The sequence below is a fragment of the Ziziphus jujuba genome, chromosome 1 (assembly GCF_031755915.1).
Source record: "Ziziphus jujuba cultivar Dongzao chromosome 1, ASM3175591v1".
Taxonomy (NCBI): Eukaryota; Viridiplantae; Streptophyta; class Magnoliopsida; order Rosales; family Rhamnaceae; genus Ziziphus; species Ziziphus jujuba.
Window position 1 is genome coordinate 40,885,945 of NC_083379.1, and position 17,915 is coordinate 40,903,859.

At 31.2% G+C, this 17,915-nt stretch overlaps 2 protein-coding genes across 2 annotated transcripts; one reads left to right on the plus strand and one right to left on the minus strand.

The window, feature by feature from the left end:
• The first annotated feature begins 4,533 nt into the window (after window positions 1-4,533).
• LOC107434297 (pectinesterase) lies at window positions 4,534-9,598 on the plus strand. The gene is made up of 2 exons (XM_048474223.2): window positions 4,534-5,707; window positions 8,704-9,598. Exons 1-2 carry the CDS (start codon window positions 4,642-4,644, stop codon window positions 9,393-9,395), a joined length of 1,758 nt encoding a protein of 585 aa, XP_048330180.2. The 5' UTR covers window positions 4,534-4,641; the 3' UTR covers window positions 9,396-9,598.
• Window positions 9,599-12,113: 2,515 nt separating this feature from the next.
• LOC132803697 (zinc finger BED domain-containing protein DAYSLEEPER-like) lies at window positions 12,114-14,887 on the minus strand. Its single transcript, XM_060817059.1, has 2 exons — window positions 14,685-14,887; window positions 12,114-12,966 (listed from the first exon to the last, which is right to left on the minus strand). Exon 2 carries the CDS (start codon window positions 12,957-12,959, stop codon window positions 12,159-12,161), a length of 801 nt encoding a protein of 266 aa, XP_060673042.1. The 5' UTR covers window positions 12,960-12,966; window positions 14,685-14,887; the 3' UTR covers window positions 12,114-12,158.
• Between the last annotated feature and the right edge of the window lie 3,028 nt (window positions 14,888-17,915).

Here is a 17,915-nt window from a genome sequence, read left to right on the forward strand (position 1 = left end):
CTGGTCACGAGGTTTGCGTCTCAAATATTCCCTTTTTTTCCGAAATTAGTCAATCAAGATTATTGCTAAAAGTTAAAACGTAACTTTCGAATTCAATGTCCCGCATCCCCATTAGGGTTGTGATTCATACATTTTTGTACAAAGTTTTATATAGATCCTGATTTTCTATCAAATGAACGATCAAGATTTTGTTTTGTTTTTTTTATTTATATATCATCTTCCAAGTTTGGAAAATGAATATAACAGGATTGGTGAGGAATTATAAAATTATTAGAGCTGAGGTCTGGCTACCCATTCTCGAAGTAATTGAAAAATAAATATATAAAACACTAAAACCAAATTAGACGAATATTATAATGATCATCATCATCTCATTTTCCAAGCTTTTTCATTATCTTATTTGCTCAACTTTATTATTTGTTCTCTTTTATTTTACAAGGTGATCTGTAAAATAACATTTCACGAGAGAAGGAACAAGTTGCTATAAAATTTTCAGATAGGTTTGGAGGAATGTATTTGAAACCCATTTGAACATTATGTGTCATATATAATTTTTAATGCCCAAAACGCATATTTGCTCAAATGATATTGTCTTTATATTATTCTTTGTTTTCTTGCTTTCCTTGTGCAAACAACTTGCTTCTTTGGTTCCTCATATAGAATATAAAGTCTTTATTGACCCCATATAATTAAATAATTAATAATTACTTATGACTGTGCTGCCGACACTTGACTCTTCCAAATAATATTATTTCTTTGTTTTGATTAATAATGTTTACGAGTACACTTTATGTTATTGATTTGTATAAAGAAATGGAAGCATAACTTTATTAAAAAATTATACTTCAAGTGTCAAAATTATCTTAAAAACTACACGCCAATTTCTATATAATGCAATATCTATCTAATGCCAGCGTGCAAAGCTAAAATTGGAGACACACAAGGGCCAAGCTAAAAGATAAAATTGTGCTTTGATAATGTTTCCTTAATTTCCTTTTCCTCGATAGCTTTAAATTTAAAGTGAAAATAAAAAAAAGATCAAAATGATTAATCAATTTTTATATTATTATTTCTCATCAAGGACATACAAATAATAATAAAAAAAAGACCATAATAACTCTTTAATATTGGGAAATCCACAACAATATTAAAGACCTCGACAACACTGCCAAAACATACCTCCAGCTGTTTCCCTAAATACTTTTCCTCTCGTGAAAGTTACCTCATCATATTTGTTTTATTTAGTCACTTTATTTTTTTTAAATTTATTTTATGTTTAAATTATTTTACATGCAAATGCAAAGGAGTATTATAGAATATAGATTTATAAAAGGAGGTAAGGCGTATGAAACTTTTTCCTACTCATTGGCATCTCCAATTGCTCTTTAGCATCTCAATCTTTTTTTTTCTTTTTCTTCTTTTTTCGGTTAGTTTGGAATTCGAAGTTTAATGAAGGGGAAAAGGTAAAGACACCATATACAAAGATATTTTTTTAGTTAACCCAAAAAAAAAACAAATGTAATTTCATTTTTTTTCCCTCACTTTTTATTGTTAAAGAAAAATATAAATAAAATAAAATATATATTTAATAAGTTTAAATTTTTAGAATTAATAATATTTCAATTTGATATCAAAGCCAAAAATCTAAAAAATCTTGAATACAAAAACTCAATAATTCTATCTAAAATAAATTAATTAAAAAAATACATATAAAAATCTAGAAGAAAAAAAATCTAAAAAATATGGATCTACATTTGAGAAAAAATATAAAAAAAATAAAAATCAAATAAAAATTCACTTTTTATTAATTTAACTTTTTAAAATCAATGGTATTCAACACTTATTTTCAAATAATGGGTGTACTACTTTCCAGTATATTATTTATTCATTGTTTGTTATTCCCTTGGTTTTTAATATGCAATTTGATGCGTCGTGTATATGTATAACAAAATAGATCAACTCGATCGTGCTTACCAATACAACAGCACGAGATTCAACAAAAGAAAAGAGAAAAAAAAAAAAAAAAAAAAAAAACATTCAATAGCACGAGAACCAGCTAGTATTTTAAAATACGTGCCAATGAGGGTGACAAGACAAAGACTAAAACATCAATCACGACTCGTTGTCGTTGAAGAAAATTAAAGATAACGAATCGCAAGAATTAAAATGCTTTAAAGTTTCAGTTAAGCAAAAAAGATTAAAGTTTTTCTTTTTTTTCTCTCTCTGTTTTTTTTTTTTTTTTTTCTGTTATGACTCTGATATTCAAAGTTATTATTTTTGTTTCTGAAAATAATGACGAAGGACAATAATCTTATAATCCTATATTCTCTTCGAGAATTGAACTCTAAATTAATGATATGATTATATTAGTGGTTGTTCGTAAATGACAGTCTTAAACTTTATAATTTATATACTTTTTTGTTGTAACCATTAGAATTCTTAGAGCACCTAAAATGGCCTTGCCAAAGGGCACTACCATTGCTGTATTTTAATAACATATTCCTTTCTGTTTCTATAAACGGATATTGTATTTTTTGACAATGTCAGTTTTGTGTTAAAATTTGGCATCCAGTTTGTCATTGGTAAAATTTGATATTAAGTTCCACTCTAATAAATTTGTGGGTTCTATATCATTATCATTTAATAAAATTTAAAATTTGATATTATTATTTTTTGATATTTATTATTGGAGTGTATATGTTAAAATTTAATTTTTGACATTAACATTTATTATTAGAGAGATTCATCCCAATATTAAATTTAAGAAATGACAATACTAAAATAAAATTTATTAATGGAGATGCTCTTGTAGTAACTATGAACTTGAAATTTCGAGCTCAACGGATAGTTTTTTCTACTGCCTTTGATTTAGAAAGGTTTTCAAATGCCAAAGGAATCAACGTGTTTATTATTAATTTTTTTTAATTTCTATTTTTAACCCTGAGCGTCAAACAAGAACCATGCTTGGACAAAAGCAACATGTGCCTAATCGTATGACACAGATATATGAATTGTAGAATATACATATGTTTATTTTTTTACTTAATGCTCATAATGAGGACAGGTGTTACCGATTGATTGTAAGGATAGTATAATTTTGCGTGGCATCAGAAACATATTATATTATAATAAGAGAAATGGCTCTACCTGCCTGACCAAATGCACATGCTATGAATTAATTAATTTTAATGTGACCAATTAATGTGCTGGGAATCTATCTAATTAGTTGTGCTGTACATTGGAATTGGAACTTAGATCCATCCACCAAACCCAACGATTATCTAACAGAGAAGTATATATATGTATATATAAAGCACGTAATATATTGTTAAAAGAATGACATAGAAAAATAAAATAAAGTTCTGCAATAATACAAATTTAATTTAAATATATAAATAATATATCTTAGCCAATAATATGATGGCTACATGCATATTTTAGTAGTCCTATATTTTCTGGGGGCTAAAAGTAATGGAATTAATTTAATATCCAACGAACCAAAACACAGTTGAAAAATAGGAATGAATATTTACACCAAACTAACTTCTTCATTTATAAAGCCCTCAAGTTCTCATTAAAAAATAAAAAGAAGTAAAAACATGTTATAATAAAATGTGTATACATATATATATATATATATATTACTCAAATGAAAAAATGTAACATAGTGAAAAGCGAACGAATGTTATATAGCATTGTTAACTATAGGGTTTATACTCCAAAATATTTTGAACTAAATTAATTTTTAAAAGCAAATTATTAAACCGATACTAATTAAAAAAAAAAACAAAATAAACATATATGATTAGTTAAGTAATAAAAAATATGAAAGTGAAAATTAAGAACTGTTAATTAATTGATGGTGCAAGGGAAAAACATTCCTTTATGCCTTTTTCCTACCAGATTAAAGAGAAAAAAAAAAAAAAGAAAAAAGAAAAAAATCATTTGGTCTCAGTCACCAGACAGCGCACATGTGCAAGTTGCAACATGTGTTGCTCGATATTTTCAATATATATGTAAAATAATTTAATACTATAATTAGTAAATATAAAATATTAGATATTTATATATAAATTATAATTCAAAAAGTATTAAAAATAAATAATTATTCAAATTTATATAAAAGAACAAATGCGAACCCTATCACGTGGGCAATTATTTCAACTATAAGGTAAAAAAGATAAATAAAAAGTAAAAAGAAAACTACGTTGAAAAGTCGTCACTAAATGACATATAGCAACATTCAAAAACCGCTCAAGCCGAAGCTACTAACAATGGGTTCGCAGTGAAACTGGACTCTGATCAGCAAGCATGAAAGAATTAAAGAAAGGTTGAAATTCTACCTTATATACAGAGTACATAGATTATCCGTTCAACATGGATGAGTCACACATCTATCCCTTCATCCTTTTATGTCAAAAATAAATAAATAAAATAATCCACCTTGAAATATAGAAAAGAGTCAAAAAAGTAAAAAAGTAAAAAAAGTAGAAAAGAAAGAAAGCACTCTGTCCTCAGGATAGGACCAAAAGCCACTACTTTTGTTTTTTGGTGCTCTATTTATATCAAGCCCATTGGCTCACTTTGTGCCTAAGCTCTTTCCACTGCCTAACTGCCTCTGTACTGCACACTCCTTTTCCAATGGCTGAGTCCGACTCTAAACAACTCTTCGCCGGAATGCAAGATTCCGGCAAATTACAAACATCTCCCTCTCCCTCCAATAAACGCAAGAAGCTTTTCTTGGCTCTTTTTTCTACTCTTCTACTCGTTGCCGCCGTCATCGGCATCGTCGCCGGAGTAAATTCTCGTAAGAGCAGCTCCGACGACATAGACGACACCTCACCATCACATACCATACTAAGAACCTCATGTAGCAGCACATTGTACCCTGATTTATGCTACTCAGCCATTACCACAGCCAATGTGACCCATAAAGTTTCATCCCAAAAGGATGTCATTGAACTCTCCCTCAACATCACCACCACAGCCGTCGAACACAACTACTTCACCGTCAAGAAGCTCCTCAAGAGGAAAAACCTCACCAAGCGAGAAAAAACAGCCCTCCACGACTGTCTCGAAACCATTGACGAGACCCTCGACGAGCTCCATGACGCCGTCGAGGATCTCGAAGAGTATCCAAACAAGAAATCTCTAATCCGACACGCAGACGACCTCAAAACCTTGATAAGCTCCGCCATAACCAACCAAGAGACTTGCTTAGACGGCTTCTCGCACGACGAAGCCGATAAGCATGTACGGGAAGTGTTGCTTGCCGGACAACTGCACGTGGAACACATGTGCAGCAATGCATTGGCCATGATCAAGAACATGACTGATACTGACATAGCCGCCGAGAATAAACTGACGAACAGGAAGCTGAAGGAACAGGAAGAAAGTGATTGGCCGGCGTGGTTGTCCGCAGCCGACAGGAGGATTTTGCAGTCGTCGGATGTGACACCGAACGTGGTGGTGGCTGCAGATGGAAGCGGTAACTACAAGACGGTATCGGCAGCGGTGGCCGCTGCTCCGGATAACAGCAAGACCAGATACGTGATCAAAATCAAAGCAGGAGTTTACAGAGAAAATGTGGAAGTTGGGAAGAAGAAGAAGAACATCATGTTTTTAGGAGAAGGAAGAACTACTACCATCATCACTGGAAGCAGAAACGTGGTGGATGGAAGCACAACCTTTAAATCTGCTACAGTAGGTGAGTTTAATTTACTCATTTCTTATTTCATTTTCTGTTAATACGGGTTATCAAATAATTCTACTAGAACTACATCAAATAACACATGTTAATATTTTATTAGTTAATATGTTAACATATGTTTATCCTCGTCGTATATCTGCGGGATCCACTGTCCATATAAGGCAAAGCAATTAGTGTCGTATGGACCAAATTGCCAGCTTTGAAATTTGGTAAAGGAAACAGACTTGAGGTGCATGCAATGTGGCCTACACCACAAAAGTGCCAATATATTAGAGATGATATACATTGCATGTTATATTATATTAGGGTATTAGCATAAAAGTAAAAATACTTTGAACATTTTTCATTAAGCCTTTGGAAAACAAGCCCTCTACTACGTACCTTTTCCTTTGAATGGTCCAAATGGGAATACGGATTATTGTTTTGAATCCCTATAACACGCAAAGAAGCTGGCTAAAGTGGTCCTATCTCTGTCCCAACGGCTAGTGTTTTTTTTGTTTTTGTTTATTTATTTATTTTTATTTGTCATGTTGTCCAGCTTCACTACTAGCTGCCTCCAATGGATTAAGATATATCATATGGTTGTAGTTTAAAAGAGTATTAATCTGAAATTTTATTCTAGTTGGTTTGCTACACCAACTAGAGCTAGCAATAGGCAGACCCAAAACAATATTCCCATTTTGCTTGAAACCAAACATACATTTTCTTTTATAGGTAATATAGAAAATTTGAAACCAACCATGCATACCTCGTTTTGTCAGCGAGCTCATATATCATGTCATCAAAGATTCAAAATTATGAATCACATGGGTTGTGGGATTTCAAAATTATTAATCAGAGTGCGCAGTACGCTCCATTCTTCTCTCTCTCTCTCTCTCTCTCTCTCTCATTTTATTTTCTACCACATTATTTCAAACCAAAAATTCAAATGACTTTTGATTGATTTTTATTTGAACAAAAGAAAAAACAGATCTTTGCTTGGAAATTTTCCGCCTAGTACATTGTCTCTGTCTGTTCTGCACTATTTTCTCTGCAATGTCGCTTGGTTTCGGTGCAATATAGAAATAGAAATTTATTTTAATCTTCAATCACAAACATATTTAATCTCTCGTGTCTCGTCGTATATATGTATATCCACATCCTTAAATCGTCTGAAACCCCCACCACCATGTGGAGAACATGTAATGTTTTGTCTTGCTGTCATAACTATCATTAAGGCAAGATTTATGGAAAATACATCAAAGTTGAAAACAGTCCTACAATATATACGTGTGTCCGATTTCGATAATTTGTTGTGGTTTACAGCCAAGATTTTGTCCCTTTTTTCTTTCTATTATAATATTGTCTGCCTTTTTTTCCAATTAGTATAGCTTGACTTTTCACATTTCTTTATTCTACGTATGAATTTCTCTCTCTATTATTTATCAAATGGAATATATTAGTAGGATGCTTCTTTGATGTTTCTCGTGTGGAGTTAGATTCGTTTTTATTGGCCCATTTGTACTTTCATTTCTTCCGCTTTTAATGTCATTGAAAACGAAACGGATGAGGTTAATTAAAGTGTTGTAACTTCTCACCCGCTCTGAATTTAGTGATTTTCACTTTATTAGGCAACTTTGACTAATCACCTGCTGTCTTCTTGATGTGAAACACCCTAGTTATATTCTAGACCTTTTTCTTCACTAATTTATCGGATGTGATTATGATTAAAATTTAAAATTTTTGTTTAGCAAATGCCCAGCTAGCAGAGATCCAAAGTTGGCATTGGGCTTAGGTGACAAATAAATAAAGAGTCATTGACATTGTTAGCTTCTGAATTATATTTGCATTTACATTTAGTTCCTTTAACTTCAGTTTTGTTAGATTTTTGGCCTTCAAACTATTTTTAGTTAAATAGTTTTGAAGCATGCTGTGCATCTATTAAGAAAAATTAAAAAATTGGATAACTTTTTTAAAACACTTATATATTGTATTAAATGCATTATACATTCTAAAATTGATAAAAAAAAAGGACTAAAAATTGTTTTAAAAATTAAATTGTAATAAAAATTAAAATTTAAGAATCAAAATATCTAAAAAAATAAATTAAAATTTAAAAGTTAAAATGCATATATAAAAATATAGTTGAAGAACTAACACTTTCACTAATTAACTTTTGAAACAAATATTTGGAATGTAAAACTAATGTTGAAGAGGGTTAAAGAAATGTGATATGACATGGGAATGTACTTTTTTGTTTGTACCATACATTGAAGTGACATTTGCTTCTAACATCTGCTATCCTTGCACGTTACTTAGCGGCCATTATTAATTGTCATTTTGTTCTTTGTCTTCATTCATTCTATATTTGAAATTTCTTCCATCCGACGGAGCGTGCCACGACTACGTACTTGGATATGGATTTTGGTCGTATCTGATACCCTTTACTTTATATTTATTTCTGCCCTGTATTTGGCCCTACCTAGGGCACCCAGCACAGCACTAAAGCAAATTACAAAACCTTTTGTTTAAATTTTTTTTTTTTTTTTTTTAACACATCAACTTGCCCATTTGGGTGTTAAAAGTTGAAAAGCTGAAAACTTTCCAGTTTCCACTTTTTTTTTTTTTTTTTGATACACCTTTATTTTTTTATTTTTTATGAAATTTTTAAAAAATAAATAAATAAATACTTTATTTACATATGCCCCACATTTAAGATGCGCTTGAACATGTCTATAGCATATGGCATATATCTCTCAATTAGGACCATCCAATATCCATGTCCATGAAAAGTGTTCTAGTGTATATTAACAAATAGCAACAAATCTCTAGCCAAAAAAAAATAAAAAATAGCAACAAATCCTTTGTTGGTCTATTTGTTAAAAAGAAAAAAAAATTCCCTACCATATATTAATCGAATAGTATTCATTTTATTTTTTTCCTACAATTACATTATTGGTGTGACAAACATTTGATAAAGTTGGCTAATTTTTTTTGTTCATGTGAAATTACAGCCGTGGTGGGTGAAAGATTCCTAGCCAAGGAACTGACATTCCAAAACACAGCTGGTCCATCAAAGCACCAAGCCGTGGCACTAAGAGTGGGAGCTGACCTCTCAGCATTTTACCGTGTGGACGTATTGGCCTACCAAGACACACTCTACGTCCACTCCAACCGTCAATTCTTCATCAACAGTTTCATCTCCGGCACCGTCGATTTCATCTTCGGAAACGCCGCCGTCGTTCTCCAAGACTGCGACATCCATGCACGCAAACCCAATTCCGGCCAGAAAAACATGGTGACGGCACAAGGCCGTCTCGACCCGAACCAGAACACCGGGATCGTGATCCAGAAATCGAGGATCGGCGCGACCTCGGATCTGAAATCTGTCCAGAGCAAATTCCCGACTTTCCTGGGGAGACCATGGAAAGAATATTCAAGGACAGTGATAATGCAGAGTGCAATCAGCGACGTGATTGACCCGGCTGGTTGGCACGAATGGAGTGGGAATTTCGCATTGAGTACGTTGTTTTATGCAGAGTATCAGAATACAGGTGCTGGAGCAGGGACTTCGAAGAGGGTGAATTGGAAGGGTTACAAGGTCATTACAAGTGCCACTGAGGCTCAAGGCTTTACACCTGGAACATTCATTGCTGGTAGTAGTTGGTTGGGTTCTACTGGATTTCCATTTTCTCTTGGTTTGTAAATTGCTTATTGCATATTTGATCGAGCATAGTATGCATGTCTACGGCGATTTCCTAATTATGTATTAAGTGTTTGTTTGTAGCATTATTTGAATGAATGAGAGTGTAATCTTGTGCTGTCATCACTTTAGCTGGTACAAAAAATCACTTACCCCTCTATCCAATTGTTAAGAGTATTTATAGCAAGAGTTTTCATTTTTGTTTATTTTTTTCTTTTTTGGGTTTTATTGTTTAACTGGTGTTTCTTAATCCTAACCCACTTATTATCGAGTATTTGTAGCAAGATTAGCTTTCTTCACTTTTTGTTAGTGAAAATGAATAATTGGCACCTCTTTTGGTATCATCACATATTTGCATTACTGACAAGTGATAGTATGAACTATGAAAGTCACTTATAATGAAAACAAAAACATTTAGGAAAATAAGACGTTTTATAGATAGTTTAACCATATCATCATTTAGAGTACCATTCACTTTTAACACAATCAAATAAAATTTTCACGAAAAGATTAAAAGCCGAATGCCATCGGACTACTGGACTTCCACTAACAAAGTAAGGTTAACACCTTTCGGGACATTAGGCCAACAGCTCTTCAGTCCATAATAATACTATACGGGCTAATTAACTTTGTTTCATGGGCTGCATATACATTAGCCCATCCATTGCAAAGCAAGACTTTTGATTCAGAATAAACCTTTTTGGTTTGCGGAATGATTGTTGGTTGAAAATTTCTGAAATGTTTGCCCCACTCTCATTCCCCAGTTGAATTTTAGTGGCAGCAGATGGAAGGATTATATTGTCCATAGGGATGTCAACGGGGCGGGACGGGATCGATTTTTAAAATCTCGTCCCATCCCCGTATGGGATTTGTTATTCCATCCCCGTAATTTTTTTCGTTTTTTTAGAAGCGGGGCGGGGACGGTTTCCCCATTTGTTTTTTTTCATATAATTGATATAATTTCTTTTGATAAATTTATATTAAAAAAATTTCTTCTATAAGCAAAATATAAATAAAATGACCAAAAATATAATAAAAATACAATAAAAGATATCAAAGTTCAAATTTATAATTTTAATAACATACATTCTCAAAAAATACAATATAATATAATCCAAATACATAAACATAAAATTTATAAAAATACACATGCACACATAATAAAGTTTTACTTCTCATTTCCTTAAGTCTCCATGAAAGAATGTTCCATAAGAGTTGATTGCTACAAAAATAGACAAAAATATTAAATAATATCAAAAAATTTTAAACAATTTAATATAAACATTTTTTGTAATAAATAAATTCAATTTACCTCCTCATCAATTTATATGTCACTCATAGTAGAAGAACAAGCTCCAACATACGGTGAAGAAGATGAAGCTAACAAAAATGAGATTAATTAGTTAACAATAAATACAAAAATTATTTAACACAAAAAAATATAAAATTTAATTTTTCATACCATTAATTTCAGCCCATAACCAATCTTGTGCACACATCAAAGCATCTAAAGTTTTAGGATGAAGTCTACTTCGATGTGGACTCACAAATCTTCCACTGGTACTGAATGCAGACTCAGATGCAACAGTTGATACTGGAATGGCTAAAATATCTCTTGCAATATTATGCAAAGTAGGATACTTCATTGCATTTACTTTCCACCATGCCAATATGTCAAAGTCATTAGATCTAGGCAAAACCGGTTCCTCCAAGTAACGATCTAGTTCAGATTTTACATTATCAAGATTAGTAGTGCTAGAAACAAACAAATCAAATTTTGCCAAACGATCTTTTTTTCCAGATGGAGTCATATTGGATTGAGAAGATAAAACATTTGGAACATTTGCACTCAAATTGCGTTTTGATTGATACTCTTTCACTAAATCATAGCAAATTTGACGTATAATGGCTATCTTATGCACACCTTCATCCCCATAAATCAAAGGAAAATAATATTCTATCACTTTCATTTTATACCTTGGATCTAAAAGAGTTGCTACAGCCATTATTCCATGTGTTTCACTCCAATATTTTTCAAATTTAGATATCATACCCGCGGCCATCAATCTAATTTCCTCACAAGAAGATGTTAGCCAATCACAAATTGACATCCTAATCTCACAAATGTGTGGGAAAAAAAGATTAGCTGTAGGATACTTTGTTCCTGAAAATATTTCAGTCACTTCATAAAACAACTCTAGCCTTTCACAAACCTCTTTGGCTAAATCCCAATCTTGATCACTAGGCAAACATTTATATAGTGACTCTCGTTGTTTCAAACGAGGAAAAACAATCCTATATTTCAAAGCAGTAGCAAGCATCAAATATGTAGAATTCCACCTAGTTTTACAATCAAGAACCAACTTCTTATCACAAGAAATTTTCAATTGACGAACACATTCTAAGAATTTTTCCTCTCTTTTTGGTGTTGATGTCCAAAAATAAACACTTTCACGAATTTTTTCAATACTTCCACAAATTATTTCCAAACCATCTTTCACAATCAAATTCAATATATGTGCACCACACCGCATATGAAAAAATTGACCTTTTAACAAAAATGAAGAATTAGGAAGCTTATCCAAAAGAAGATTGACCAAAGCATCATTTGTGCTACAATTGTCTAAGGTCAAAGTAGAAAGCTTACCATCTATATTCCAATCCAATATGCAATCCATAAAAACATTGCAAAGAATCTCAGAAGTATGTGGACAAGGCACATATACAAACCTACAAAAAATAATAATAATAAATAGTTATAATAAACTAAATACATAAAACAATCCAATAAATATGAAATTTAATATATAAACTTATAAAGTACCTTATAATTCGACTTTGAAGTATCCAACCATCATCAATGAAATGTGCCGTAATAGCCATGAATCCTCTATTTTGGTTAGATGTCCACATATCCGTAGTAATTGCAACTCTACCATAATTCTTCTCTAACAACTCCATTGTTTTGGATTTTTCGTAATCATATAATTTAAAAATATCATTTCTAATTGTATTACGAGAAACCGCTTTAAACAATGGTTGAACCGTATTTATAAACCTCCTAAACCCATAATGTTCAACTATTGAAAGAGGGTATTCATGCAAAACAATCATGTTTGCAAGCTCTTTTCTGGCATTCTCTTGGTCAAACGTATATGTACCAACTTTAACTTTCCCACCGACATCTGTAGTAGGATTCAAAATTGCTTGCCTAATATCCTTTTGTGTTCGAAGAGGACACCTTTTAAAATGATCATGCAAATGTCTTGTTCCATTTCTACTCCCTCCTCCTAGTTTCTTACTACAATAGTTACATACGGCCTTATCCACCCCATCTATCTTTACCTTTTTAAAATGATTCCACACAACCGAAATCAATTTTCTTTTTCCAATTACTTGACTACTATCCTCGTCACATACCTCTATCGAAGTTTGATTTATATCTTCTTGACTAGGTATTTCTTGAGGAGTACTAATTGGAGTCGAATTGTCGCTAAAAGGTGTTGATGATGATTGATCCTTGTCATGTGGAGTGCTTCCAATTGTCGAACCACTAGCTTCAGCCATAATTTACCTTAAAAAAAATAAAAAAGGTAAAAAAAAAAAAAAATTGAAAGACAAGACAATTAGATTAATGTGTTGATACCATTAAAATATAAATATATATATATATATATATATATATATATATATATATATATATATGTATATAAATAAATAGAAACAGAAGATGGTGAGAGTTAATCCATGTTTTCAGCAATTAATATCTACACATAGGGGAATGCCTTTAAAATAAGACCTTCAAAGGATGGAAGCAGAAACAAAAATATGTTTTAGTTTAATCTAAAGAAAAACTTTCAGAAACTTTCCATAATTTAAGTTAATTTGAAACTATGATTGAATAGCCTATTTAAGGAATTTTGTCCAAGTTTTCAATCCTTAAGATAATTGCTATATACAATGCAATAATGCAGAGGTTTTGTTCATAAGAGGCATGCAATAAAAGGCGTACGTGGGAGAGATGAAGACAAAAAGAAAGTCAATTTTTTTACATAAAAAATAAAGCTAAAGTTAAAATAGGAAAAAGTCAAATAAAATGCATTTTTGAAATTGAATGATGGGTATACGTGGTGATTTATTGCGGTGCCACATTTTATCCCATATAAATTTTTCTCATAATGCATGGCAATTTAATACGGTGTCTGTTTCTATTGGTGGATCATCAGCTTCTTCACTTCTCATTTGCCAAAAACAATATACATATATATATATATATATATATATATATATATATATATATATATATATATATATAAGTTATTTTCTCAGCCGAAAAATGACAATATATTATTATTAGGCTATTTCTGTATAGTTTTTTCTTAATTGTTTTTTAGCCATACAACATTTATCTTTTGTGTTTGCATTTGACCAGAACAAGATGACGAGAACCGAAGTCCTCCCAATTGACAAAATTTTGGAAGAATAATTAACTAGGGAAGTATCAGATTTTCATCTTATCCAGTGGGGAGCAGTATTTGGAGTCTTCTGCAATTCTTTAAGACCTCAGAAAATTGGGAGTGGATATGCCTTGTATTAGGCAATTTGTTATAGCAAATACATAATATCACATAATAAGTAGGTAATCAAGATACTGGTGCAGAGGATTTGCAGATGTTAAGATAATATTTTATTTTTTTCCCTAGAAATGCAACTCCTATTCTCTGCAGTAAATAGTTTGAATATCTCAATTCATGTTAATATTTAGTGGTTAATTACAGAACAAAGCTTTTTTATGAACTGGTTGAAGAGAATGGGTGCTTATGTACCGCATACTCTTAAAAGCTGCGTGAAAGTAACAAGCCACTTAAGCAAGTTTGAGGGAAAAATTTGGCATCAATCCAAACAAAGGCTTTAGCAATGCAATTTCACCTTCTAAAATCACATCCATAACCAGCAAAAAGAAAATAAAAAAACCCATTGCAATTCATATCAGTTTCGACCTTTCCTCAATATTTCTCAGCAATAAAGCCTATGCAATTTCACCTTCTAAAATCACATCCATAACCAGCAAAAAGAAAATGGAAAAACCCATTGCAATTCATATCAGTTTCGACCTTTCCTCAATATTTCTTAGCAATAAAGCCTATGCAATTTCACCTTCTAAAATCACACCATAACCAGCAAAAAGAAAATGGAAAAACCCATTGCAATTCATATCAGTTTCGACCTTTCCTCAATATTTCTCAGCAATCAAACAACACGTAAGGAAGCAAAAAGAAAAAAATGGCAAACCTTCGGTGGTGGCCGCGGCTGTGAAGAAGAATCGGCTGAGAGAGCTGAGGGAGACTGGAGATGGTGGTGGCGGCACTGCTGGAGCTGACTGCTAAGGGAGATCGGAGATGGACTGTCGGCAGCACTACAACTACTGGAGCTGGACTAACTAAACAGAGAGATGAGAGAGCTGAGGGAGATGGTGGTGGATGCTTGAGCTGAGTTTGTGTGAGACAGTGAGAGGAATGTATTTGCGTGTGTTTAGGGTCGGCTCGGGCTAGGAGAAAGGAAGGAATAATCGAATGAGTTTAATTTTAATTTTCAAAATATTAAAAAAAATATTAAAAAATAATAATATATACGGGCCGGGTTCGGGCCGGGGTCTTTAATACCCGGTCCCAGCCCATCCCCGCTTCGGGTCTAAGAGAGTAAGCCCAAGCCGCCCCGTCACCCCGTTTTTGCGGGGAAAAACCGCTCCGTTAGGGGCGGTGCACTGCGGTTTCGGGGATGGGCGGGGCAAATTGACATCCCTAATTGTCCAGAGCATGAACGAATATGATAGTTACAAGTAATTCCGTGATGATGTTGCAAGGGAATCTAAAATTTGACCAAAATGCTACCCACATTATTGTATCATATCATGTCATTGGTTTTTCTAAAAATAAAAAAGTATATTCAATTTAAAATTTAATAAATTTAGAATGAATTATAAATTGTAAAATTTTTTATGAATTATTATAAAATATCATAAATTTTATAAAAAATTTATAAGAATCCAACTAAATTTTTACTATCAAAGTTGAGCTTTGTATTGATAATTTTTTTTTTCTTCACAATTTTACTTTTAACTCCATTAACATTTATCATTTTTAAAAATATTTAAAATAATTTTATAAAATTCTAATTGAATACATCTAGATTTTAATGGATTTTTATAAAATTCATTAAAATCTAAATTAAATATCATTATATATGTATACTATAAATTATTTTTAAATATGAATCGAATGATTTAAAGTTTAGTTTTTTTCTAAAAATTTTTAAATTCTAAGTTAAATACACCTTTCAAATGTTCAATTTATCATATGTATATTAATGTAAATTTTAAGTTTTTTTTTTCCCTATTAAACTTTTTTATTTTTTAAAACCCTACAAGGTTTGTATTATAAAATAAATTAATAATAAATAATAATGTGTTGAAAATTAATGTGAATATATAAGGAAAAAAGAAAGAAGGTGTGAGTTGGCACAATTAGAAGCCGAATGCACTGACGATCCACATCAATATCACATGGTAGGGGAGGTGCTAGTGATGATAATGAAGTGTGCTTGCCAATGCCATTGTCATCGAATCCGTCCAAGTAAAAAGCATCCAAATATAAAAATCCATCTCTCCAAATAAAATTGAAAAAGAATCATTCTTTTCATAAATAGAGTAAAACTTTTGTATAATTATGCTGTTCGAATCAAATTAATTTTATAACCGTGAAAAAACTATGGTTTAAAGGAGATATAGTTACAAATTTTATTATCTAACACATTCCATCTAATTCTTAATCAATCAAGTTATATTTTTTCATTATCAAGAAATAATTTATCAATAGTTTAATTTATCGTTTAAATATAATCTTAAGTCTAAACATGTTTGAGAAGCTATAAATATATTGTTAACAAAAAGGTATCCATACTGGTTTTATTATATATCTATAAGTTTATAGATATTGTAATACCTTTAAAAAATAAATTAATGTTTGGATTAAGAGAATAGAAGGGAATAAAAAGGAAAATATTCAAATTTCTTATTTGGATAATTAAAATGGGACGGAAAAGATAGGAATATGAAGTATAGCAAATTTGTTTTTCATCCAAACTAAGAGCAAAACGAAGGGGAAAAAAAGACTTTAATGATTTTTTTTAATATTTCAAAATTATCCATACTATTATCATCTAATTGGCTTGTTAGAGATATGCATTGAGGGTAATTTTGTAAACAATTTATTTTTGTTTCATTTCTATTCATTTCCATTTATTAATCATCCAAACAATGATTATTAATAAATACTATCATTTTCTTTCATTTCTTTTCCTTTATTTAAAATATTTTTCATTTCTTTTCCTTTCCTCCCTCAAATCCAAACAAAGTGTTAAGATTTTTTTTTTTTTTTGTAATGTACATAATTTGGGAATAAAAACGTATGAAAAAGATCATAAACTTGTATTAGACGGATTTTTTTTTTTAATTTGGTATATTAATGAGAAAAAAATTGATACTTTTTATAAATTTTCCACTTAGTGGTTTCTCAAGACACAAATCATGTCTCATGAATAAAACAAACCATAGTAATGCATAAAATTTGGTATAGGGCCCTGTATTCATCTCTCATATTACGCTGATTAATTGTCAAACAAAACCCAAGATCAAATAGAAAAATGTATCAAATAAAAATTTATAAACTATAATAATTGCATATTATGCCTTAATAATTTCCTTGTAAATTATGACGATGAATTATGAAAATTGAGATATTTCTTAACTATTATTTTGGTTTTTTTTTTGTTTTAATTTCATGTGCTTATTAATTAGAATATTTGAGGGTGTATCATAATTAATATATATATGTATAATCCTGCAATGGTTTATGCCAATTCTGTACTATAAAGGAGGTTTTGCCAATTGTCTTTTATTGACAATAGCCTAATTTTATTAATCTATTATAGATTTAAAAAAAAAAAAAAAAAGCTGGTAGCATGCCGATTAACGTGTTTTTTGGCAAAATTTTATGTATGTATATATAAAATGGCTTTTTTCTGGCGAGCAAAATCATTGGAATTAGCTAAATTGGTCGATGTGAGTACCTATATGTGGCCTGCACTTTTTATTTTTAGATAAAAATAATATATATATATATATATATATAAAGAATTCAAGGTCTTTATCATTGAAAGTAGGAATACTGTAAATGTGTATTATGTGGGAAATATGAAAAGATGAATTGAAAAGTAGAATTGTTGGCATTCAGGCTTTAGTTTACTTGTTCAATAACTGTGCAATGGGGGGCCAGTTGGGAGAAGAGAATTGACAAGTGCTGATTACTTCAGAGTTTAAGGGTGAGCGACTTGTGCGACAATACGCGTCTGCTACTTCAAAGCCTATTGCAATTGCAAATCTCCTTCCGTCTTAAACCAATTGGCAAAGCCATGGATTTTAATTGAACTTCCATTTCCTACTTTTCAACACAGCTGGATTATTTG